The 25678-nt window shown below is 31.3% G+C and overlaps 1 protein-coding gene across 2 annotated transcripts; it reads left to right on the top strand.

Moving 5' to 3' along the window:
* The first annotated feature begins 2520 nt into the window (after positions 1 to 2520).
* LOC108909565 (pickpocket protein 28-like) lies at positions 2521 to 25397 on the top strand. Of its 2 annotated transcripts, XM_018713944.1 has the most exons (9): positions 2521 to 2759; positions 14676 to 14918; positions 16993 to 17095; positions 17287 to 17429; positions 21756 to 21954; positions 22284 to 22554; positions 24151 to 24210; positions 24890 to 25061; positions 25163 to 25397. In XM_018713944.1, the coding sequence occupies exons 1-9, from the start codon at positions 2620 to 2622 to the stop codon at positions 25386 to 25388; spliced, it is 1557 nt and encodes a 518-aa protein (XP_018569460.1). In that variant the 5' UTR covers positions 2521 to 2619; the 3' UTR covers positions 25389 to 25397. The 2 variants fall into 2 exon arrangements, with proteins under 2 accessions (XP_018569460.1, XP_018569461.1); XM_018713945.1 differs by lacking the exon at positions 24151 to 24210.
* The last annotated feature ends 281 nt before the right edge of the window (positions 25398 to 25678 follow it).

Genomic DNA, 25678 nt, shown 5'->3' with positions numbered 1-25678 from the left:
ATATTTTGTAAATAGGGATTTTCCGAGTAGATTTAGAATTAAAAGATTATGAAATACAAAATGTCACATTTATCAAGCACGAAGAAGATGTAAAAATGACAAATGACATATTGGACTATTCATATATTTCGTTAAATAAGTATCCGGAGAAATTTATTTGAATCCCGTGCCAAAGTTGTAATATAAAATTCAAGTTTTTCCATAAAAGAAAAGAATCATCATCAGATGAAAAATCTTCATTTGTAGCATCCGTCGTATCTTCTGAAGTTGAGACAATTTCGTCTTTATCTGCAATCTTCCCATGTCTTACATCGTTCAGAGAAGGCGAAATTCATTTTACTCTACAATTTATAAAAACCTATACAAAAAGTTGTTAGGCACTTATAGGCAGTTGATTTTTTTTTAGTTTACAAATAATAGTTTTGTTTTTTTTTGTCCAATAAGTTAAATGACAGAATTCTGCAGGATTATTAAACTTTTTTCTTCAAAACTAAATTATGATTTCATTTTATAACGTAAAATTCACATAAGTTTGGCAGTCAATTACTATTTTTTGTAAAAATATTAAGTATTTTAACTTACATATTCATAATCTACGTACATTTATGAGATGATTCCATTTTGTTATACTCCGCGGTCGAAATTATAGAGTTTTTATATTATGTCTGAATCACTCTCTATAATTTCTACCGCGGAGTATAGAGATAAATCGGTGAACTTTACAAAATTTTATAACCACTTAAACACAACTATTACTTCTGTTCCTACGCGCGAGCCAGGTGTTGCTCGAGCAGCGGTCGCTTTAGTAGTGATTTAAGAAGCAGGTATAGGGAATTTGACCCTAATAGTAATGGATTCTGAGACTTGGGATATTACTCTAGCCAATCCAACAGTAAAAATTACCGAATTAGAAACTTTATTTTTTGACTTTTGGTCAGCTTTTTGGGATTCTGCCCCACTGTGCGTCGTCCGGAAAGTCCCTCAGGGTGTCGGTACAAGCCTTCTGAATGGCTTCTACGTCCAAAAAATGGTTTCCTTTCATCGACAAATGCATTTTTCCGAAAAGGTAAAAGTTGTAAGGTACCAAATCAGGCAAATACGGACACTTTGGCGCTTGGTTTCTGGATCAAATTGAATACACCACGTTTCATTACCAGTTACAATGCTGCAAAAGAAATTTTTGTTTTTTTTTGCCTCCTTGATATTGTCCGATTGCTGAATTCTGAGCATTGGTTGTCAGTCAACTTGTGCGGAACAAACCTGCACATATTTTTCGGTAGCCCAAATGTTCGGTCTGAATGCGATTAACTAATGTTTAAGAGATGCTTATTTCCAATTCCATAAATTTCAATTACGATTTTGCCTAATCTGTGATGAATTCAGGCACTGTTTTGATGGAATCTGCGATGATCACGGATTTCGGTTGATCAACATGTTGCTCATAATTTTATGTCCTCACGTTTTTAAACCCCGTATACCATTCATGAACTCTGCCGCAGGATAAACAAACATCACAATAAACTTGTTTTATTAATTGAAATGTTTCGGTAAAAGTGTTATCAAGTTTAAAACAAAACTTAAAATTAGCTCATTGTTCGATGCTCATTTTTGTACCAATGACACAAATATGCTGGCACTTCGCTTCTATTCGTCCAAATGTTATGAAATTTTGACAGTACCTACATTTATTTTTGGAAAGTCCTGTTCACTTTGAAACGTATTTCAGTGAGTGACAATTGTTTCTCACGTTAGTTAATAAAGCATAGCTTGAATTTTAGTCCGCAATTATCCGCAAGCATTTCACAAGCAACATGTTTCATGCAAAGTATTTTAGAAAAAAATTAAGGCAAATTGGGTTTTGAAAATAATAAAAGTGTCCAAAAATATGGGCTGCAGCCCTACCCAGCATCGTATTACATATGCAATATCTAGTAACGATCATTCGTCAGCAGAATCAATGGACATAAACCGGTTTCGCATTTATTAGGTCTCATCAGCATGCCATACGTGTGATGACTATTTGGATGTCCATCTACTGACATTTTCTTTGTCTTAACCTTTTTATTCAGTTATATTTTATTACAGTGTTGGATATAGGAAATACATCCAAGAAAATGTCTATCAATATGTGACTAATATTTCTCGTAAATACTAAACAATCATTTAGAAACTGAAGTAGGTACCAAATAAATGAGTTTTACAGAACCAAAAATAATGTACATAATACTTAAAACTTTAAACTAAATAGAGAAGGTATTTATAATACCTAGTATATACAACGGAGCATCATAAGGGCTAATTGTTTCAGTTGTGTTTCCTAAAATGCATAATTTAATCCTACATAGTTATATGTAAAATCTAACATTCCAGTTTGTCGATTAAGGCCTTAGGGTCTGTGTGCGCCACTGGGTATTTGTTGATAAGTCTTCCGTAATGCTTATAAGTAATTTTTAAAATCTATATTTATTGCGAATTGCGCAGCAAATTGAAATACTAACAATTTATTTTGGTGAGTGTAGCTCGTTTGAACACCATTTTGTGTTGCGTAAAACAGAAACACATTTGCAACCGAAAAGTGCGGTTGATTTATTTGTACAGGCAACTGTATTATTATATAAAATGGAGCTGAAATCAGATAAAACGCCAAGATATCCTAATAGCACCCGCAAGAAGGCAGTGTTATATTTTAAGGAATATTGTGATTACACTGGGATACATGGATTTAGATATATTGCCGAGGACAGGACATTATGTGAAAGGTAAACAATAACATAGTTACTTTATTCTATTTCGGACAGTACTATAAGCAAGCAAAGAGTAAAAACATATCTTTTACTTCATGAAGCAAGACAACTTTTAAGCCTGGATTTACTTTGTTTTGAAGACAAAATACCTACTACCTATAAATTCGGAAACCTCTATTTAAGACCTCTTTTTTAAGTAAAGGGGATACTAATTTTTCCAGTCACGATATTTAAAAAATTGTGTGCCATCATTCAAAAGAAATTTATCCAAAAATAAAACAAAAAGTTCCAATCAATCGTTATTGCTTCAGTTTTTGAGGAACAGGATGTTAAATAATTTTCTGGTTTTCAGTTTCTTTCAATAACTTCAGCCATTTCATCAATTTGGTGACATTACAGTGGCCATTTTCATGATTAACTGTGATTGATGTATAAAAAATAACGATACCCAGTACCATTCATAGTAAAATTATCAACTGTCTCTATAGTAAAAAGGGGTAGTGTCTATTTTTCTAAACTAAACTATTCACATGGAACTTACCATAAAATATATCAGTATGGCACGTATCACGTAATAATAAATACCAGCAAAAATTAACAAAATAATAATTTCTTACTAATAAGGAACGCGATTGTAGAAAATGATAAACAGTTACCTTAGTGTTCCGCGGTTAATCGTCTCCTGCGATCGGTAAATACCTATTTCAAAAACGAAAGAGACCGTTCAACAAGCTTCGCATCGATCAATTTATTCGATTCGTATCTAGCGGCGTCCTAATGCTTGCCCTGTCGGCCTGGTGATGGCGTGCCGGTGAACAATCCAGGTTTTTTGCTGAGCGACGTAGGCTGTGCAAATCTTTGTTAATTGTGATTGTGTGAGTGAGTTTGACTCTTTGCTGGATCACAGATTTAGCCTATTTCTGCTACTACAACGCGTATTGCTGTTTACTAGCATAATGTAGATTAAAGTTTTCGCTGTCTATATCAAAGAACAAAAAAGTCAGTGATGTACATATTTTTTGTACAAAATTATTTCAGTTTCAAAAAATTGTAACAGAAATTTCGAAATTCTGGAAATAAATCCAGAAGACAAAATCTGAAAGTTAGGATTTTTAAAAAAATCAGAAACTAACAGATATTTTCAATTTCTCTTCGAAAAATTAATACATTGATTGATTAAATTAGAACAAAATTGATTAAATTAATCAATTTTGTTCTAATATATTTGTTTGTCCCCTGTATAGGGGACAAGCTATCGATCTGCATATCATATTAAAACTCTTAACGTGGCTTATTCGATAGCAAAATAAAGTATTATCTACATAAATGTGTAATAATCACGTTTTTTTAAATGAACTATACTCGACGGCCAAAATTATAGATAGTGATTCATCGCTAGCTCTTGGACTAGTAAGGGGGATGAAGCGTGCCGGGAACGAAAATCCATTGGCGTGTCTGCGTAAAAGGCAACAAGATATAGAAAATATTGAAAAAACATAATAAAACATAACATCTAATATTTTTTACGGTTTGCTATAACCGGCACTTTGATCAATTTTAATTATTACAGCATTTTAAAACGTCCCAGTTGTGTTTTTTTAATTTATAAATTTATTATAGCCATGGAATTAGACCCCTCGTCTACGCTTATGCTATGACGTTTCTCAGGTCGGGCAAATCAAGTCCGTTTACACCCACTAAAAAAGCATTTCCCTATTCCCCCCACCAAGTGCAAAAGACAGAGATAAAATATAGATCGACGTTCAGTGTAACTCAGTCTATACACGATTATAGATTCTACCAATGTGCATAGCGAGCGGCACAAAGATAAATAATATTGAACCGTATAGAAATCATTTTATATTTTATACGAATTATGGTAATAGTGTTTTTATATTATGTATTAGCCACTCTTTATAATTTCGGCCTCCGAGTATAGTTTAGAAGTTTTGAGATATATCTACATATTTAACGGGCGGGCCCTGTGTACTATGCAATGGATATCATTTGATAATAAATAATACGCGTAATTACTTTGAAAAAAAAAATACCTGTATGTACTCACTTATAATGTTTCAGGGATTGTAGGAGTCAACTCTAAGCAAAATCTATTGATCAGAACCTTACCTTATAAAAATATAAACATTGTAATGTAATTTAATAGGGTAGAAATTTAGCTTTTTTGTTTTGGCCACCCTTTCCATTTCTGTTGCGTAAGTCGAAAAAATAAAGAAAGTTAACACAGTCTACTCCAGAAATGAAACACGAACTGAACGTAATCAAGAAGGTTTTATTTTTGGATAAGGAATTATTTGATGATTGATGGCACATGTATTTTTCAATATCCTATGCAACGAGCTATGTTAAAATCTTAAAATTTTTACGTTTGTTAAGTGAACATTATTTATTAGAAACATATCTTGCAATTTAAATTTTAATGTATATTGCTAAAAATAAGATATGTATGTGGCTAGTTTGGCAGGAGTAGTAATATATCTACAAGTACCTGTCATATATTCTACGATCCATTAGATACTAAACACTATAGTTTCATTTTTTAATTATTGTGTTTTCTACTGCAACATACAGGGTTAGTCAAAAGTATGGATACCCCCAAATATCTCAGCGGGAAAGCATATTTGGGATAAATGGTGAGGACAAAAATCTCAGTATGCTTCACGATAACCTTGATCTTGAGGTCAAGGTCAAGGTTCAAGGTCGTATCAAGATCATGTCGTTTTTTTCAAATGGCGACTCTCCTTTTCGACCCCGGAAAGGTAAAGAGCAGAAATTTCTGCATCCGAATATTGACCACAAGGTCAATGGTCAAAGTTAGTCAAATGTTGATTTTTGCTGAAATTTTTTATTTTTAACTACGGAATCGAAGGGAGTAACATTCTTTGAGTAGATACCTAATGGTACTCCTTAGTGACTTTGATGTTGAGGTCAAAGTTGAAGGAACATATCAAGGTCATGTCGGTTTTTGGCGTATTTCGACGCTAGAATCGACGCTAGCAATAAGAATAGTGTAGAATTTTAGATGTTATTATGATCTTAAACGCGACCTTAAGATCAATGGTCAAGGTCAGGTAGAGGTCAAGAGAGAAGAGACAGTTTTTTAGTAGTCGCAGATGGTCGAGTTAGCCTATGAAATCCTAACCTTAAAATTGAAAGATAATACGACTATTGAAGGCAAGAGTAGGAAATAATCCGACCACTGAAGGCAAGAGTGGGGAATTATTCGGCCATTCATGGCAAAATCGAAGATCAAGGTACCAAGAAGTACCATTAAGTATCTACTCAAAGACTGTCACTCCAGGATCCATTGTTAAAAAGAAAAAAAAAATACAACATCATCAACAATTGACTTTGAACTGACCTTGACCATTAACCTTGAGGTCACGGTCAATGCCATATTCGGATGCACAATTTTCTGCTCCTTCCATTTCCGGGATCGAAAATGAGGGTCGCCATTTAAAAAACCGACTTGATCTTGATATGACCTTGAACCTTGACCATACGTAAATATTATTTTAATTATATAAAATCTTTAGAAGATGCGATACCTAAAAACACTAAAAATTTTGGCAGTATGCTTCTTCTCAAAAAGGTCGTGGTTCTTTTCCTAATTCTATTAAACATGGCGATAATTTTTTTTTCAATGGTGTAAACATTTGTACGCATTTTGCCAATTTTTTTCAAAGTGTCTATGAACCGTATGACCAGTGTCCTATTAAAATCAATAATTGCAATAATATCAATAATATTAACAATGTAATTGTAACGAGAGACGAAGTGTTAAATACTTTAATCGAACTGGACGAAAACAAAGGGGCCGGACCTGACGGCATTCCCTCAATTTTTTGTAAAAAAATGTGCAGATTCCCTTTGTAACCCTCTCACTTTGTTATTTAACAAGTCTCTTGAAGAAGGAGATTTTCCTGACACATGGAAGCAAGCTTTTGTGATTCCTATTTACAAAAAAAGTGATAAAAACGAAGTTTACAACTATCGGCCAATTAGTAAATTAAATATTCTTAGTAAAATTTTTGAACGTATATGTTACAAGCATTTACTTAGCGCGGTTAAATCGTCTATAATTATTGAGCAACATGGATTCTTTCCACATAGATCTATTGAATCCAATTTAGTAACAAAGTCCCAATATATTGCAAGTGCTATGGATAACCAGACTCAGGTGGATGCCGTGTATACCGATTTTAGCAAAGCATTCGATAAAATTAATCATAATATACTTATATCTAAATTGTCTGAAATTGGTACACATGGTAACCTACTGAGATGGCTTACCTCTTATGTTTTCAATAGGGCGCAATTGGTAACTATTAGTGGTTACAAATCTCCCCCCTACGTTGCAATGTCAGGTGTTCCTCAGGGATCACATTTGGGACCTTTACTATTTTTAATATATATCAACGATATTCGTCACTGTTTCAAATTTTGTAAATTTTTACTCTACGCAGACGATTGGAAAATTTACTCTCAAATAAATAATTCCGATAATTGTATTGGCTATCAGGAAGATTTAAACTCTTTCTTTGAATACTGTAAATTGAACAAGCTTCAATTAAATTTGAGTAAATGCTTCTATATTTGTTTTACCCGTAACCAAAATATATACTCTAATAATTATAACTTTAATAAGAATATTTTAAATCAAGTTGAAGAAATAAAAGATCTTGGGGTTGTATTTGACAGGAAAATGAGGTTTTCTTCACAAATTGATTATATAACTTTAAAAAACAACAAAATGCTTGGTTTCATTGTTAGAGTTTGCAAAAATTTTAGGTCGATTTTTGCTATTAAGTCTGTATATTTTGCATATGTGCACAGCATAACTAATTTTGCATCTATTGTATGAAGTCCTCAATATACCATATATAAGTCTCGACTTGAGAACAGATTTATGCGATATTTACACTACAAGGAGAGTGGTGTGTATTCTTTTCATTGTAGCACGATGTTACGAAATCATTATCATATTATTTCATTGAAGAATCGAAGAATTATTGCCGAAGCAGTATTTTTGTATAAGCTTCTTAATGATTTTATCGATTCCCCAGATTTATTAGCCTTGATCTGTTTACATGTACTACAACATGATTTTAGAGTAAATGCACTGTTTCATGAGACTTTTTATTGAACTAATTCTGGTCAAAACTCTCCTATAAACAGAATATGCAGACATTTTAACTTATACCTACTGTAGTACTCTAGATATTTTTCATACCTAGCTCATTAGTTTTAAAAGATTTTTAAAGGGAACTATTATTGTAAATTAACATTTTCTATTATAATAATATTTTCTGTACTTTTATATTCAATTAGCTTTAAGTAATTTGTGGACATTGTTTTGGGCTATAAAGCCTGTGTTTGTCCCTTCTCCTTAAATAAATAAATAAATAAATAAAATCGGATGTGCCTTGAAAGATACTGAGACTTTTGTCCTCACCATTTATCCGAAAAATGCTTTCTCGCTAAGATTTGGGGGTTTCCATACTTTTGACTAACCCTGTATATTAAATTACAATATATCGTCTTTATACAAGCTATTATGAAATATTTATGTAAGGCGGTGTTATAACAATGCGTTACAATTTTTTTAAACAATCAATTGAACTTTAGGAAAGTTATCGGCTTGTTTTCTAAATTAAGTTTACTCGATTCGTAACTTTCTGAACAGTTATTCCTCTAAAGAAGTATTTCAAACATTGTTGAATTTTTCACAGACTTATTTATTCAGGAATAAACATATTAAATTATTTTCAATTACATAAAAAGTTGTAGAACTGTAAATATGGTATCTACGTATATTTCAGATGTAAGTTTTATTACTATTGCAATTTTTAAAAACGATTTGTAATGTAAGACAACTACTGTATTAATTCACAGCTGCATATTCCTTCAGATCTACGAATCTTGACATGGTTCGAGAAAATCGCTAATAAGCATTTCATAATTTATTGGAAGCAGATGCCATTTAAAGATTGCATGCAAGTAGTCTTAAACAACTTAAGCAATATATTAGAATATTTATCAAAAGGAATTCAAGTAAAACGTTTACACCAAAGGTGGATAAATGTGGCGATTTTAAAGCACTCATGGCGCCTGTTGATATTTAAAGCGGAATGAGGTTTTCCGGGTTGTTATGCTGTGAACTATGTACCTGGTCGTCGCCAGTTATAGACTTACATTGCACTTCTATAGTATTAGTTAAAATTATTTTACTTGCCTTTATTGTTCTTAGACTTCGCCCTCACAGGGCCTGGTCCGAGAACAACAAGGGCAGGAAGTTCAATGTAAGACTAGCGGCACAACAAACTGAAAAATCAATAGTCTAGGAGCCAGATAGGGTTCCGTGACCAATCGGAGTGCCACGGCTGCAAACAACTTATTCTTAAGTATTTTGACATCCTGAATCCAAAAAACTTGGTCGCAAATCCTGAAAGTGGCCAGTTTAATTGTTATTAACAAATTAAATGTTTAAATGTTTTATAGCTAGTACAATTTTTTATGTGATCGAGCGCGCGTACATCGCTCTCGACGTACGCGCATCTCTTCACGGGCTTTGAAAAACTAATAACTATAAGGCATGAAATGATTGTTAGGATGCGAGGAACAATATCCGATAACATTTCTGGCTTTTCATGGAAGTTGAATAATAAAAAAGCCTTAAAAACAAATAAAACCAGCATTTTTGTTGAAATTTCACAACTTTCTAAGCTTCCTTTAATTGTTAAATAAATAAATGAATAAATGGAACTTACCCATCTCGTAAAATAAAGGTCAAGCTTTAAAATGAGATGTCGTGCGTTTCAATCCGTCCAATAGAACCAGAGATATGCTAAAATTTATGTGCGTGGAGACAGAAAATGTAAGATATTTGCACTAAATTTGCAATAATTTTGATTGAAGTTAATTTTTTTACAGGGGGTCAAAATACTTAAGAATAAGTTGTTTGCAGCCGTGGCACTCTGATTGGCCAGGGAACACTATCTGGCTCCTAATCTACAACATACTTTAAATATGTAGATAAAGATTTTTACTTTGTACAATATTTAAAATGAGTACATTATTAATTACTATTCTATAATCGTTGATTTTGACCGTCGGTAAGCATTCCACTTTTTAGGCTTTTATCCAGCTGTCAATTTGTTTAGGAGTGTAAAATCTTTGCTGTCTCTGATAATGTCCAATATATTTTGACAACCCTTTTATTTTGTCCTGTTAGTTTTTAAGGCCAATTTATGAATTGTTTCTATTTTTGTTCACATAGATTTAAAAACTTTAAAAGTTTCGTTGATGATATTCGAACTTGTATGTCTGAACATAAAACAACAGATAGTTTAAAAATTTTTAGTGAGTTTTTTCTATAACTAGGTACAGTTGACATTCGAAAAAGAAATTAAAATATAATTTCTTTATCCAACACTTGTATATAATGATACTATAATGTCTTTGGTTTTAAAGGAATAATGTGGCCTATAACTCACTAGTGAGTTTATAAGTCATAAATCTCTAACGAAATAAATGAAATAGACCCCTGAGTTTGGAAACCGATATTAAGAAAACGTGAAATTTGGACCATATATAGCCTCACTATTACTCTACTGTGTGCTAAAACAGTTAGTTTCGTTATCTCATTTTTTAGTTATGAATGAAAATGTTGAAAAAATCACGGTTTTCTGCCTACAAAATTGATACCTCAAACTTTAACTCGCCGTAAATTTTTTGTTAATTGATAAAAAATTCCAAATTTTTACTGACCGTCGAACTATATTGTCTTTAGTACTGTGAAGGTCGTTTGTCTCAAAAGCTCTTCTTTTTTTATTTTTAAGCAAAACTGAAGGGAGTACTATCTCCGTAAATATTGCATTCTGTAAAAAAAAGAAAAAAACTGACTCAACTAGTAAATAATTGTAAACAATAATCTGAAAAAATTTGTTAAAATAATACAGTTATAAACAGGCCCGGTCTGGCTCATTCGGGGGCCGTCGGGAAACATCGAAATCGGGGCCTATTTGGTTTTGTCTGTTATTAGGGTGCATATCGACTCTCCCAAGGAAAACTGTCGTATCTCAAATTTGGTTGTACTGAGATAATTGCATTTGAATACCTTAGAAAATAATAATGTTCATTATTTTTTTTCAGTACAAGAGCTAAATCGTTCTTTAACAAAGTATAATTATTGTTTAGGTCTTAACTAATTATTGATGATCTAAATAAAATAGTTTAGGATAAGAAAAAAATGGATTTTGAAGGAGTTACTACAGTTTTCGTGGACAACATTTTTATTGAGAAACAACTTGCTACACTAATAAGGTACAGAAAAATTAAACATTTTCTATTTTTAGATAAAAAAAATAATTGTTAATAATCAATAATGACATAAAAGGAAAATTTATTACGATTCAGTCATCTTCTTGGTCAATATTACTTTCTTCCTGGTGGTCAGTGTTACTAGCAGGCCGAAGGGAGTTGTAAAATCCATGATACATCGGTGGTATCAAATTAGCCTTACACAGACCCAAAACACTGCTTAATTTTTTACCGTCAATTGGCAGAAAACCTTGATACAATCTCGGAAATTGATATTCTTCGCGTTTGCGTGTGTTTTTTGTTTGTAAGTCTAGTACTTTATGATTTTCTCCAAAATTATACACAAAAAATACTTTATTGGGACTTCCCTGATTTTGCTGATTTTTACAGCCTCTCCAGTAATATCTTTTTTCCAGTTTTGTTTCTTTACCATTGGTTTAAAAGTTACAAAATCTTCTTGAGACATTTCTTTTTAATTTGTACTGTGGGGCAGTAACTTTGGCTATTTTTATTAGACTAATCCACTGAGAACTATCAGGAGTGTATATAGCTGTCATTTTATTCTGCGTGTGGCCAATTTCAAGAAAACGGTGTGTTATTTCCAAATTCAAAGTCATTAATGCATAAGCAAATATCGCAAAAACAAAACGATTACGGTTTTGACCACCGCAATTGTCGGAATAAAGAATAATCTTTCGTATGCCATTTTCTTTAACCTTTTTAAAACGATCCATAAACAACTTCCAATTTCATCCGGTCCTCTCTTCGATATTTACTCATGCCTTTCATGGCAATAGCCTTGATTGCTGCCTAAATCATAAATTGTAAAGTTGTATTTGCGATTTTACTTTTTTATCATAAAAATCGCTGACTTCTGACTTGGGCGTTACTAACACCTTCTGCAAATTAAAGCATGCTGTTATTAGAGATTTATCATTTTTCGAAAATTCTTTATCAATGTCTTTCAGATTTCGAAACGCGATTTTGTTTAAATTATGATTATTATAATCATCTTCCATTTTTTCTGTTCTCTTCTCGGGATCTGTATTCTTATAGCCACTACACACGGAACACTCTTTTTTTGTATTGTCTGAGTGTAGCTACTTCATCCCATTTTTGTTGTTTTGCATATTCTAAATACATTCTGTGCATTCGTGAAATACTCAAACTTTCTCCCAAGTACATTCATTTTAAGTTTTTTCCTGTATAATGAGAAGGCATAAGTGGGAAAAGTTTTATGTGTTCCATAATGATTTTTATTAGAGCATCCGGGTTGACAGAAGCTATATTTACATGCTGCCATCTGGATCGAGCTTGCAAGGCAAACTCTCCCATCCATTTTCAGCCAAATTAAAGCTTATTAGTTATTTCAAGCACCATCTTTAAAATATTAAAAATATACTTTTAATATACTTACCCCTGCAGTACTTATTCCGTTTTTAAATAATTTTTTTAACAGAAAAAAAAATCATTGGAATAGGTGACTTTGAATCGTCATTTTTCCGGCTCCAGTACAATCTACGAATATCTATTTGCAGTTCAAATTAAACCTCATTTCAAGCGCTGTGCCGCTATCTGTAGGAATATAAGTATACTTACCACTGCAGTACTTATGCCGTTTTCACAGACTTTATTTACGCTATAGCTCTATAGGCTACGTTCAAACTATTATTGGTTTTACAATTATATAAAATTATATTAATATAGGTAATAAACTTAAACCTATCGACCCAGGTTACAAGAAATCAATAATAGTTTGGACATAGTCCGAGGGCTCTAAAAAATTTTAAAGCCCTCGGTTATTATTTGTATTCTCAATTTTTCTGCCGAGCACATAACTTATACGGCTATAGGATAAAGGGTTATTATAAGGTTAAAAGAATTACAGTTTGGGAGATATTAATTTCTCTCGTTTTTCCTCCCAGCCCACGGCATATAGATAAAGAGTTATTAGTTTAAAGGGCTTACGGTTTGGAATATATATTTATTTCTCTCCTTCTTTCCTGTAGGTACACTGTTTATAGGGGTATAGGGCAAAATAAAAAAAATTGTGTTTTTCATTTTTAAGTTCTTTTTTCTTTTCAATTTACGGTGGCTATATCTCAAGAATTTACAAAAAATTTTCTTATACTTTTGGCGCCTCGTTAGTCGTTTATCGCCTATCTTCCAAAATAAGTCGGGTTTTGCCGACCTGGCCAGACCGGGCCTGGTTATAAAGGCTGTACTGTTTTATATACCTAAACATTTCCCATCGTGACATACATACCGTAACACACTAGTACCATAAATAACTATTTCTTATTGGTTATGGGAACTTCTTACTATATTATTGTTAAGTACTCGTATTACAGGTTGGAATAATAAACTCACTTTTTGAGAAAAAAATTTAAATTTTCATTCTCTACATTCCGTTTCTCAAGAATTAAATGTAATTGAAATCCTAAAAACAAGGATCTTCTTGCATGTTTCACAGAAAGAATTAACGTTTAATTAATTCTCAATCCATAAAAAATAATTGTCTTGTAAAATTATGAAAGGGAATACTGTTTTCAAACACTCAGGGATCACAAAAAACAATTTGACAACATAAATTATTAAATTTTATAATATGTACACAAAAAATATTAACTAAATTAAAAAATTACATTTGAACTTGAAAATAACACTATTTATAAAATCGGATACATATTGTACAGATTAGTAGATACTTAAAAAAACAAATTTCAGAACATAGGGAAAGCATAAAACTTTAGTCATTGTTAAATAAACATAATAAAGCTCTTGTAGAACATGCTCAAAAATAATTAAATATAGGTACATACTTTTAAATTTGATGAAACCAAAATTTATTGACAAATAAAAAAAATTACCGGCAATCACTTTTGAAAGAAATGATTAATGTAAAAACAACATAAAAATAGTGTCAACAGAACGTAAGGTACATACTCAAAATTTAAATATATGCTATTATAATCTTACAGACAAAATTAAAAAATAATTATTAATTAATTATTTATTATTTTTTAATTTTGTCTGTAAGATTATAATAGCATATATTTAAATTTTGAGTATGTACCTTACGTTCTATTGACACTATTTTTATGTTGTTTTTACATTAATCATTTCTTTCAAAAGTGATTGCCGGTCATTTTTTTTATTTGTCAATAAATTTTGGTTTCATCAAATTTAAAAATAGGTAATAAAAATAAAAAACTAACTGACCACGTGATTTAGTTAGTTAATACATGTTGTTTTGAAAACTTCCCTAGTATCTAAGAAAGCACTTATGATTTTTAATTTAATATCGACTAACTCAAAATTAAATTATAAATTAATCTTTTATTATATTTTACATATTTTTAACTCCATAGTCATAAATGTGTAATTTTAGGCTAATTTTAATTATTGTGTTTGACATACATTGTTGTTCGTAGTCTTGAATATGTGGTAATAAAACAATGAATCGTCGATAATTACATATAGGTATTGGTTTTTCTTCCAAGACTGATCTAAAATTCAATTATCAATCCTGCAATAAATATGTTCCAAATTCTATCCTCCAGTTAGTTTAAATTATTATTTATACTTCAGAATATGGTGGATAATATCGTTAGTCCTTTCCGGGATATTTTGTGGACTGATGATTTACCAGATCCTACAAAAATACCTTAATTATCCCGTTATCGTAACATTTTCCATGCAGGAGGTCCACATGAACGAGATACCATTTCCTGCTGTTACCATTTGTCCAAGAACGAAAATATCTCAGAAATATTTCAATATCACTGACGCAACAATAAAAAAAATTAATAACCAAAGTTTTAGTGGAGAGACGTAAGTATATATGTATGGTTGTGGTGAAAGATTGGGTTTCATTTATAAATAGGTATAAATTAACATTGTCTACGTACTTAAAAAAAAACGAATATTCCCTTTTTAATTACATAATTCCTTAAGGGTATCCCTTAATCCGATTCTTAAACTTCTGAATATCAAAATTAACCCAAAAAGAATTAGATGTCAATACTGACTTCTTACGACTTTTGGCAATACTCACCTTTTACGAATTTTTTAAAATAGTGTAACCTAAAGGTTACACTTGGAGTGGACCATCAAGGTCACACTAGTGCGAATTGGGACTTTGTCAACTTTGAATCTTTATGTCTTCTTTATTTGTTAACGAAAACATAACGCATTTACGTAGGCTGCTGGAAAAGTTTCTGCAATCCACCACGTCCAGTGATACCAACATTCTGTCAGTGTGATATTTGAAAAATTAGACATTTCTAACCTATAAATCAATTGACAGTTTGTACTCAGCGAAGTAGTTTTGTATGCACAGTGTTTTAAAAGAAACTGCTCAATGTAAAAATGGAACTTTCACGTGAAAATTTCCGGGCAATGATTTACTATAATTACAGATATAGTCTTACTCTAAAACAATGCATCAATCGACTGTATTTGGCTTTTGGGGATGAAGCACCATCCGATAAGACACTGTATGATTGGTTTGGGGAATTCCAGTGTGGACGCACGTATGTTAGTGACGAATTTCGAGAAGATCGTCCATCCACGTCTGTTGTTGTCACTAATGTTGATGCGGTGTGTGGGATGATTGAGCGGAATCGGCATATGACATACCGCGAGATTCAGGCATCCTTAGGCATTGACATGAAAGTAATACACACGATTTTGAACGAACGAAAACTGTGCAGTCGCTGGATCCCACATAATTTGACCAACGCTCAAAAAGAGACTCTTGTTAAATGGTGCAAAGCAATGCTCAAGAAATTCAGCCGAGGCCAGTGAAATTCGGTCTACAATATCGTTACTGGTGACGAAACTTGGGTTTATTCGTACGAGTCCGAAAGTAAACAACAATCTACTGTTTGGATGATTCAAAATGAGTTGGAACCAACAAAAATACGCTTTCAGAACACTGGTTTCAGAGGTTACAGCTGCAGAGTGGAAAGCATGCCTCACTAATTGGTTTGAGCGTATGCAGCAGTGTATCGATCCCAAAGGCGAATACTTTGAAAAAGAATAAAACCATTTTTCAAAATTTACTTATGTTTTTTACATATCATTTGCAGAAACTTTTCCAGCAGCCTACGTATATCAAAATTGGGGCAAAATTTACCGACAAATCGAATGATGTAATTAGTTTTGAAAAAAAAAATTAATAAAAAATGCGATTGAAAAAAAAACATTTTTCGAAAAATTTAATTTTTTTAATTTACTTTTTTTAATAAATAATGGCTTGAGAAAAAGTAAAAAAATGAATTTGAAGTTCAAAGTCTATACTTAATTTTAAGAAACAAGTAGTGATTTTTCTGTAAATTGATGATTATTTTGCACTCTTCTGTATAAAAATATTAATTTAAACAATATTATTCATAAATATTGACAAATACAAGTTACAATTAAACTATTAATGACAAAAAAGTTCGAAAAATTATTAACAATAACTAAATAAACAATGTTCTAGTCTATTCGACATGTAAAGTGAGGTGAAAAAAATCGTAAATTTGTATTTCAATTCACTTTATTTCTAGATTGTGTGATATAAATTCAGCCACACTTTTGCCCACACTAAAGTCACATTAGTGCGAATTCGCACCGACCGGATCTTTCAGAATCTCTAATTTGGCCAACAATAACAGACTAAGGCCAGCTGTGGTACGACTCGACGGTATGGGCTATAAAAGGAATTATCGTGGTGGGGAAACCCACGGCAGCTGCCACCTGAGAAATGCCAGCTATTAAAAAAAACGGTGGTGTGAATTCGCACTAGTCTGACCTTTGAGGGTTAAGTATCAGTGTCTTTGCTACTTTTCGATTATTATTGACATTTATTCGAATCATTAAAAAAAGTTACAAAAATTATGTCCTTGATATTTTTTTTTAGGGAGAGAATGTATAATCTAGCCTCAACAATTTGTGACTTCTACTGTACAGAGGATAGCAATAACGGTACAAGTTATGATGACTTTTACAAATTTTTAAGATCGGTATGTTGTATTAATTGTATTAGTTGTATTTTATATTAATTATTTTAAAATACTGAATGCCAAATCTTTTAAAGATCTATATTTTTCATACAAATTTATATTATTATAATCTAAGAATAACCCCATCCTTAAGTATTTCATTTATTTTAGTTCCTTTACTACCTCACTCTTTTATGTTCTACACATTTTAGGGTGAAACGAATATTTTCCTATACTGTTCATATACAGGATTAGGTCTCGACTGCGATAGTGAATTTACACGTATTTTAACAGAAGAGGGTAACTGTTACTCATTCAATATAATGGACAAAAATGATATATTTCGGGATAACCTGTAAGTATCGAATTTTATTTTAAACTTACTACTACCAATTGCTTAAAGTAATCTGAAACCTGCCATCAAAACTCACAGTAAATTACCAAATAAGTCAACAATAAGCATATGAGGCACAGAAAAAATTTTAGACATTCTTCAATCATCAAAAAGAATACAGAGAAGTTGTCATTACTCATGAATCAATTATATAGCGAGTATCAGAATGTACAGGGTTTTGCGGAAATTATTGCGAACTATTTAGATAGAGCATAAAAGATATAGGCGATTTTGCTTATAGACCATTTGTTTTTGAAATACAGATGTCAAAAATGATTTTTACACAATCCGGCTTAGAAGTTTAAAGACTGATTTTATTGTGGCGAAGTGCGTGGCGCTATCTATGTGCGGCCAACAGAACTACGTAGTAGGAAGCTTTCCCAGCGAACGAACAAAATTTCATCAGTATATGTGCATCCATCAAGAAGTTATAACGTTTTACGTGACGCGAGTTTTTGATAGTCATGGAAACCCAATTACCTTAGTTTACGTCTTTAAAAATATACAACGTTTCTTATGGAGGTGAATTGATCTAAATCGGTTTATTTTCTTCCAAAGAATCTACTTTTCAAGTATCACCCATTCGTTTGCAGATACTCTTATATTAAGTACAGAAACTACTTGATTATGACATGTAAATTCATTAATCGTAGAGTTTTTTTTAAATTTAAATATGAGGGGTATAGATGCAAAACTCACATTATCCATAATTTTTCGAATTAGAGTTAGTGACGCTACTTGTTCATCGTGTTGAACTACACCATTTTAAAATTTAGAAGTGGTACAAACTCACATTTTCGTATTTATTTTTAAATTGTAAAATCTGTGAATTGTTTCCCTACGATCTGAAGGTGCCAATTGTGTTTTGCTTCTCGTATTGTTTTGCTTTCCTAGATGGTTGGTTCAGTGTTTTTCTATGAGTTTCTGATTATAAGTAAGATAAGTTTAGTTCTGAAGTTTCATATTTAAATATCGGATATTAGAACTTTTTACTGTCAACATTTTTTGTAGTTTGCAATTTTAGATTCATTATAAAAATATTTCACTTCATCACTGATAATAAAACCGTATTCTAAGTATTTTGTGCAGTTTTTTATTTTGATTATGAACTACCATATTGAATAAAAGTTTTATTGATATTGAGTTTCTTTCAAAGTTCCTTTAACTTCATGAATTTTGGTGTAAAAAATAATATTATGTAGAATAATTTGGAGCACAACTACAATTATCCAAAAAGTTGTATCAAAACTCACATTATCCAAACTTTAATTCACTTTCTTGGAGTCAAATATTGTTGTGCTGTCATTTCACCAATTAAGAAGCAAAGTTAAAGTTCTAATACAATACCAAAAAAAATTAGATCCTTAAGTCACTTAAAAAGTGAGAAATCAGTTATTTCTTCTTCCTGAAAAATTTTAAAAAGTGGATAATGCGAGTTTTGCATCTATACCCCTCATATAAGATATGCCCTGTAAAAAACCAAATCTCAAAAAAGGAATGTTATAAAATGTCACTGGGTGAGGTCATAGTTAGCGACATTCAGCAGATGGTCAAAAACTGAATTGACTTTATTAGTACATTCAAAACCTTATTTGTACTAAATTTTAATGCAATATTTTGTTTTTTTTTTTTTTGGAAAATATGTCACTGTCACTATCACTAAGAACCCAGAAATCCGACGCCATTGGTTATTGCGGAAATTTCATCAACGTCTACGTATTTCGTAAAAAAGGATCTTTATATTTTATTTGAAAAACTAATCGTTTTGAATTATTATTTTTTTAACTTTCGTTAGTTTATTAGACATCGTTTTCTAGAAATGCTATGATTTAAACACAATTTATTAATGAAAATATTGGAAAAATCATTGGTGTAGAAATTTTGTATTTTACTGTAGGTAGCAGGAGGCATTCTATAACATTTCTGACACGAAAAAATGGGCATTTAGAAAATAATATTTGAGAAAAATCCTTTTAAGGAAACTTTAACACCTCATATTTCAAAATGTAAATATTGTCAACTACAGTGTACCGAATGTCCTTTATTTAGCACAATTTAATGTACAGGGTGTCTCTGAAAAGGATGGACAACGCTTGACCACAGGATCCTTGGATGAAAATAAGACTATTTAGCCGAACTTACCTATATACAAAAGTGCACGCCTACTGAGATATAGTCTTCCAGATATAGAACAGATAACCTAGTTTTTTCAAATAATTTGAAAACTGTTTTTCTTAGAAACTTCAAATTTGGTACACATATTTTTTTTATATAAGGGCAATATAAATATAGAATTTGGTGAGAATACATATACAGGATGTTCTCTTGCTAGTGTCTGTGTGTATGTACGCCAATGACGACAGAATTTATATTTTTAAAAATAAGCACTATTCCTCTTACAAAATTTTGATATCGTTTATGGATTTCGAGTAAAATTGCATTTTTTACACATTAAATAATATAAAATCAGTTTAAGATAAATAGAACATTCTAGTACGAGGTGCCATATAACAGAGAAACAAATTCATAACAATAATTAAAAGGTTCTGTGTCAAGCTAGCTGTGATTTAATTTTAGCTTACTTTGTTTTTTATTGCAATTTATACTTTTGCTGAACAAACTGATATGTTAGTAGTTTTGGGTTATTGTGAAGGAAATTGTTGTACTACTGTTCGAACATGTGCCGAAAGATTTCCTAATCGAAGAACTCCAAATCACAAAACAATTTGCTAATGCGGAGAGACGCCTTCGGGAAACAGGACGTTTTTTACCTGTAACATTAAATCGTGGATAATGTACGGCCGGAATTATTCAGCTGGAGGAACAGAAAAGGGTCGAAAAAATTCCTCAAGTAAATAAAAGGCGTTTTAGAGGAAATAATGCCCCTTTAAAATGACCACCTCGATTCCCGGACCTAAACCCATGTAATTATTTCATTTGGGAAGCGTTGAGGACCACAGTTTAAAATAACTTTTCAGTAAATACAGAAAACGAATGTGGGAAAGAATACAACATGAAATTAATGTTATGAGAGGTAATGCACAATTATTGGATAATTTCTAATTTTCGAAGAACTAATCTTTGCGTTTAAGAACAAGAAAGTAACTTTGAGCATTTACTGTAATATTATTTTAATGTGATTACAAATATCAGTTTATTTAAAATGTTAACGTTGCCTTTCTTACATTATTAGTTGAGATTGTTTATTTAAAATATTAGTGTTGATTTTTATTTTATTGATTGATAATACTAATACCAAAAATGTGTAGTTATTTTTTTTAATGTGACGTTTTTTCATTATTATTCCCTGCTTTGAGGCTGCAGTTATAAATTACTTTTTATAAATCGGAATATTTGCCTATATTTAATGTATAAAAAATGCGAATTTTACTCGAAATCCGTAAAGGATATCGAAATTTTGTAAGAGCAAAAAAATCTTGTAAAATAGTGCTTATTTATATAAATTCTGTCGTCATTGGCATACACACAAAAAACTTACGGTATAGCCAGTGGCGCACAGGCACTAGAAATAGAACATCCTGTATATATTTTCTCCAAATTCTATATTTACCTTGCCCTTATATAAAAAATAAGTGTACTAAATTTGAAGTTTCTAAGAAAAATAGTTTCCAAATTATTTGAAAAAAATAGATTATCTATTTAGAAGGCTATATCTCAGGCGTGCACTTTTGTTTATAGGTAAGTTAGGCTAAATAGTCTTATTTTCATCCAAGGAACCTGTGGTCAAGCGTTGTCCATCCTTCAGGGACACCCTGTATACAGTTTACAAACTTTGACACTTCTCAATAACAAATCGTAACCTAACCTTTCAAAAACTCCCTCGCGGCCGTTTATATATTTTTCTTTGTTTCACGAAATTTCCATGGATTTATAAGAACAGTATAGAACAATCTTTAAGAGCATGATAGAAAGAAACAACATATTCTCGAAAGATAAAATATACAAGCAAAGCTCAATAGGCCGAATTTCGCCACAATAGTTTATACAATAAATTACTATTATTTTTAATAATTTGCCTTAAATATAAGAAAAATATCCGATTTACGAGTATATTTGATTCATCTTTGCATGTTGCAGTTCTTAAAAATACGAAAATAAAATATATTATTTCTAATGTTACAGTTGCTTTTTTTTAATTTTCTTCGAATTATTTCAAGAAATTTACATAGTTCGCATAGGAATGTTTGATTTGGGCAACACCGATATTCGAAAAAATGTGGTACTGCAACGCCAATATGTCAACTTTTTCGCTTCTTTCTCTTCTAGATATAATTCCACATATTACAATGAAGCACCCAGTAGAGCAGACTGGAACATTGAGGAGGGCTATATCAATCCAAAAAATGTTGATGCGTATCCACTCAGGGCGTTTCGATCAGGGGCCAAAAATGGATTATTCGTTGTTTTGAAAACTAAACGTGAGGATATCGAATATGACTGTTCCAGCGATGAAAACGGTTATAGGGTAATAGCTTATTTCAATTAGCTTATAGATTAGGTTTTTATTTTTGACGATATTATTTTTTTGTTGATGTCAGACTTTTTCAAAAGATCTTATTAGGAGTTTATTGTTGTATGTTAATATTAAAGATAACATTTATCTTTCTTTTTAAATATAGAGTGTGTCACTAACACCTCAGAAACCCAGAAACACACATGACCATTTTTAATTGTATCATACGATTGTTTCATGACCAATTATGATTTTTTGAAAGAGCAATTTTTCTAGAAACTATTTTTAAAGAATTTTTTTTTTGTGTATGGTTACAAAATATATATGTTTCAAAATTTCAGGTGGCTGTTCATTTGCCGTCTAAGATTCCAGATATTTCAGACTCTTACATCACTGTTCCGTTCAATCAGAGAGTCAGTGGACAGATAGTTCCACATTTAATCAGGACATCATCAGATGTTAAAATGTTCGATCCAATTCAAAGAGACTGCTACTTTCAGTCCGAAAGGTTACTTAAGTTTTTTAAAATCTATAGCCAAGAGAACTGCCTGATCGAATGCAAAACAGAATTTATGTTAAATGAGTGTGGCTGTGTAGGATTCTATATGCCGCGTAAGTTTGTATGCCTTGAGTTGAGTTCTTAAGATTATTACGTTCATCAAAATTAAGAAAACTAGCGAAAATTTTTTGTGTTTAAAGAATGAAATGTTGAATAGATGACATTTGGTAATAACTAAAGTCCATAATTCATAACCACATATCTATAACCTAATATTACACACTCATCAATCCTTTTTTATTGTCTTCACTTACACAGACTTTTTTATAGAATAGTTAAAAGTCACTCACTTGATAGCAGAAACTCGGATTTGAGTAAAATTCACTTACTTTTGTTGCAATAGTTTCACTCATAAAATTTTAGTTTTACGCATACTAAAAGAGTGAAAATTTCACTAAATCGAGGGTGAACACAAATTGATACATTGTTGAGTAAAATTGAGTGAATTTCTGAAACAAAGTGGTATGAAATCTTGGTAATTTAAGCAAATAAAAATGTCTTATATCAAAGTTATGTCTGTGACCACTCCAATAAAGTTTATTCGGTAAATATGACGATAAATTGGCGTTGAGTAACTTTTTAATGAAAATTGCCATACAATATTTATATAAATTACCAATCTTAATTAGACAGGAGAAATCGACTATTAGACTATAATTAGGCATTATGAAGTTAAAAATTAAGTAAATATCTATTCATCTAGAACAATTTTAACGCTGCATAATATTTCCGAATCAGCACAAATCTATGTCCAACAGAAGGCCCAAGTTTTTGATCTGGGGCAACATATTTAATAATATATCCTCCAGGTGTGAAAAATGTAACTAAAGCTTTCTGGGGGCAAAACAAGGCACTTAATCGAATATACGTCAGATATTTGTGGAAAAAGTTATACTTGTATACATGGGCGTGGCTAGGATTTTTGCTTGGGGTGAGCCCAGGGCTGCTGCAAGCTCTATGCAGGCCACTAAAAAAATAAACCTAGCTACGCCCATGCTTGTATATTTCTAAAATACATAGGTTTTCAGAAAAATGGATTTTAATTCTCTATTTGTGAGTATTCTTGTCTAACTAATTTTTTTTTGCTAAATTTGTAACTAAATTAAATATTTTCTTACGATTTAGACCATCAGCAAAGGAATAGGTCTAAAATCGATCCTTGAAGTAATCCAAAACTTATCGGATATAACACGGAAGTTTAATTTTCAATGATGACCATCTGTCGGCAGAAGTATGATTTGAAAAACTCTTACGATTCGTCAAAACCATAAATTTTAGTTTTCAGCAAGGTGTGGTCTAGCAGAAAGCATTGAAAATATCGAGTGAATCAAGTGCTGCAGCATTTCCATCATCAATCAATAGGAATTACTTAGTAGTAGTTAAAATGGAAATCATTAGAGATTTTTGGGAGAAATTTTTAAATATTTGTTGTTTAAATCCACATAGTTTGGATATCCAGTAATATGCCAATAGGATGAGTTTCATGACTCTCAATAACTGTTACAGATGCCAGATTTCATGGTTTTTGAAGTGATTCACAGGAATGTTCATTTAATTTTGTTGTTTTAGATTTTGCTCTACAGAACATCTCTCCAATTTTTGAATTTTTTCATAGTTATAAAATAAAATAATAAATATTTTTATTGTAGGATATAACGATACGCCAGTGTGCATTTTGGAACGTGTTGATTGTATGGAGAATATTGAAGGTATAAAATTCTAATTTCTTATTTAACATCTCTTAATCTTTATTAGTAATTAGATGCATGCATATTGTATAGATTAAACTTGTAGAAGGTATCGTTGAAAATTGAAATTGGATTTAAATGTTTTTTTCTTTTTTTTAGTTTCTTTAATGTAATTCTTAGCAATACCTTAATTCAACTCAAAGTCAATTATTATCCTCTTAATTTCTTAACAATTACAGGTACATAATTATGGAAACATTGAATGTATTCGTAAGATTAACTTTCATCAAAATGTATTGTAAAACAAATTCAAATAACTACCCTGCGGATTAAAGTCCTGTTCAGTATATATTACACCCGCTATAGCTAGTAAGCAAAGCAAATATTATTTGTTAGTAGAATTACCAGACGTAGACCGGCTTAAAATTGTTAATTTTGAATGTAGTTGATATACCCATAACCTATAGTGGTTATATCTTAATTGTTAGTGCTACTCAATGAGTTGTTTTACATTTACTGGCAGAGACATATTTAATCCGTAGGTACCATGAAAGTAAAACTAATGTCGCACTGGGCGAACTAAATTTTTTAACTAAGGATATTGTGGGAAACAACTACTCTGCGAATTAAAGTTAAAAAATTTATTTCTCGTAGTTCGATACTAGTTATAAGGTACTTATATACATATATCTGTTTTCAGCAAATTTTACTATGCTTACTATGAACTTGCAGCTGTTCGCTTATAAAGGAAAAGAGCCAGTAGTAAATTGCGACTGTTTACCTAGTTGTACCGACTTAACTTACAGTTTGGAGATTTCCCAAAGTAATTTTGTGTATAGACCTCATGACACAGCTTTTCAGTTGGATGAAGAGTAAGCTATATTTTTCACAAACTATCATTTACCATCTACTGCCTAATTCCTCATCGGGAACATTTGAGATTTTTAAATGTTCAGCTAATATTTTTTTTTAGTTACGAGTATTCTATTCTGAATTTGTACTTTAAGAGGAATCACATAGAGACGAAAGAAAGGAATGAACTTTATGGATTTTCAGATTTTATTTCTAATTTTGGTGGACTCCTGGGTTTATTCACTGGATTCTCTATGCTTTCTTTTATAGAAATCATATATTTCTTATCCTTGAGAATATGGGGTAATATTAAAATGTACAAGAACTGGAGCGGCAAAAATAAATAATATTATTATTACTTACTAGTAGAAAGTTTAGGTATTATTCTATTAAAACTAAACTACGTATTAACTATTGTTTATATTAATTCTAAAGTAATAAAGGTTATCCAAAATATTGCTTATAATTTACCTAATATATTTATCTATAAAATGCTGTAGACCAGCATCAGTGATGTTCTAAGTGATTGTGTCCGAACCTGAATATACGAATATTTTGAAATAAGGAGGCCACATAAAATTTTATTTGGAAAATATTAATATTGTATTTTTACACAATGTAGATTTTTACTTTTTGA

This window comes from Anoplophora glabripennis, unplaced genomic scaffold (assembly GCF_000390285.2).
Source record: "Anoplophora glabripennis isolate ALB-LARVAE unplaced genomic scaffold, Agla_2.0 scaffold449, whole genome shotgun sequence".
In the NCBI taxonomy this organism is placed as follows: Eukaryota; Metazoa; Arthropoda; class Insecta; order Coleoptera; family Cerambycidae; genus Anoplophora; species Anoplophora glabripennis.
Note: the sequence above shows the minus strand (reverse complement) of the source record. Positions and strands in the feature narration are given on the sequence as shown.

Coding starts and splice junctions, on each gene's coding strand:
- LOC108909565 (XM_018713944.1), top strand. CDS start 2,620: ATGGAGCTGAAATCAGATAAAACGCCAAGATATCCTAATAGCACCCGC. Junction 14,919..16,992: donor CAAAGTTTTAGTGGAGAGAC/GTAAGTATATAT, acceptor ATTTTTTTTTAG/GGAGAGAATGTATAATCTAG. Junction 22,555..24,150: donor TGTAGGATTCTATATGCCGC/GTAAGTTTGTAT, acceptor TTTTTATTGTAG/GATATAACGATACGCCAGTG.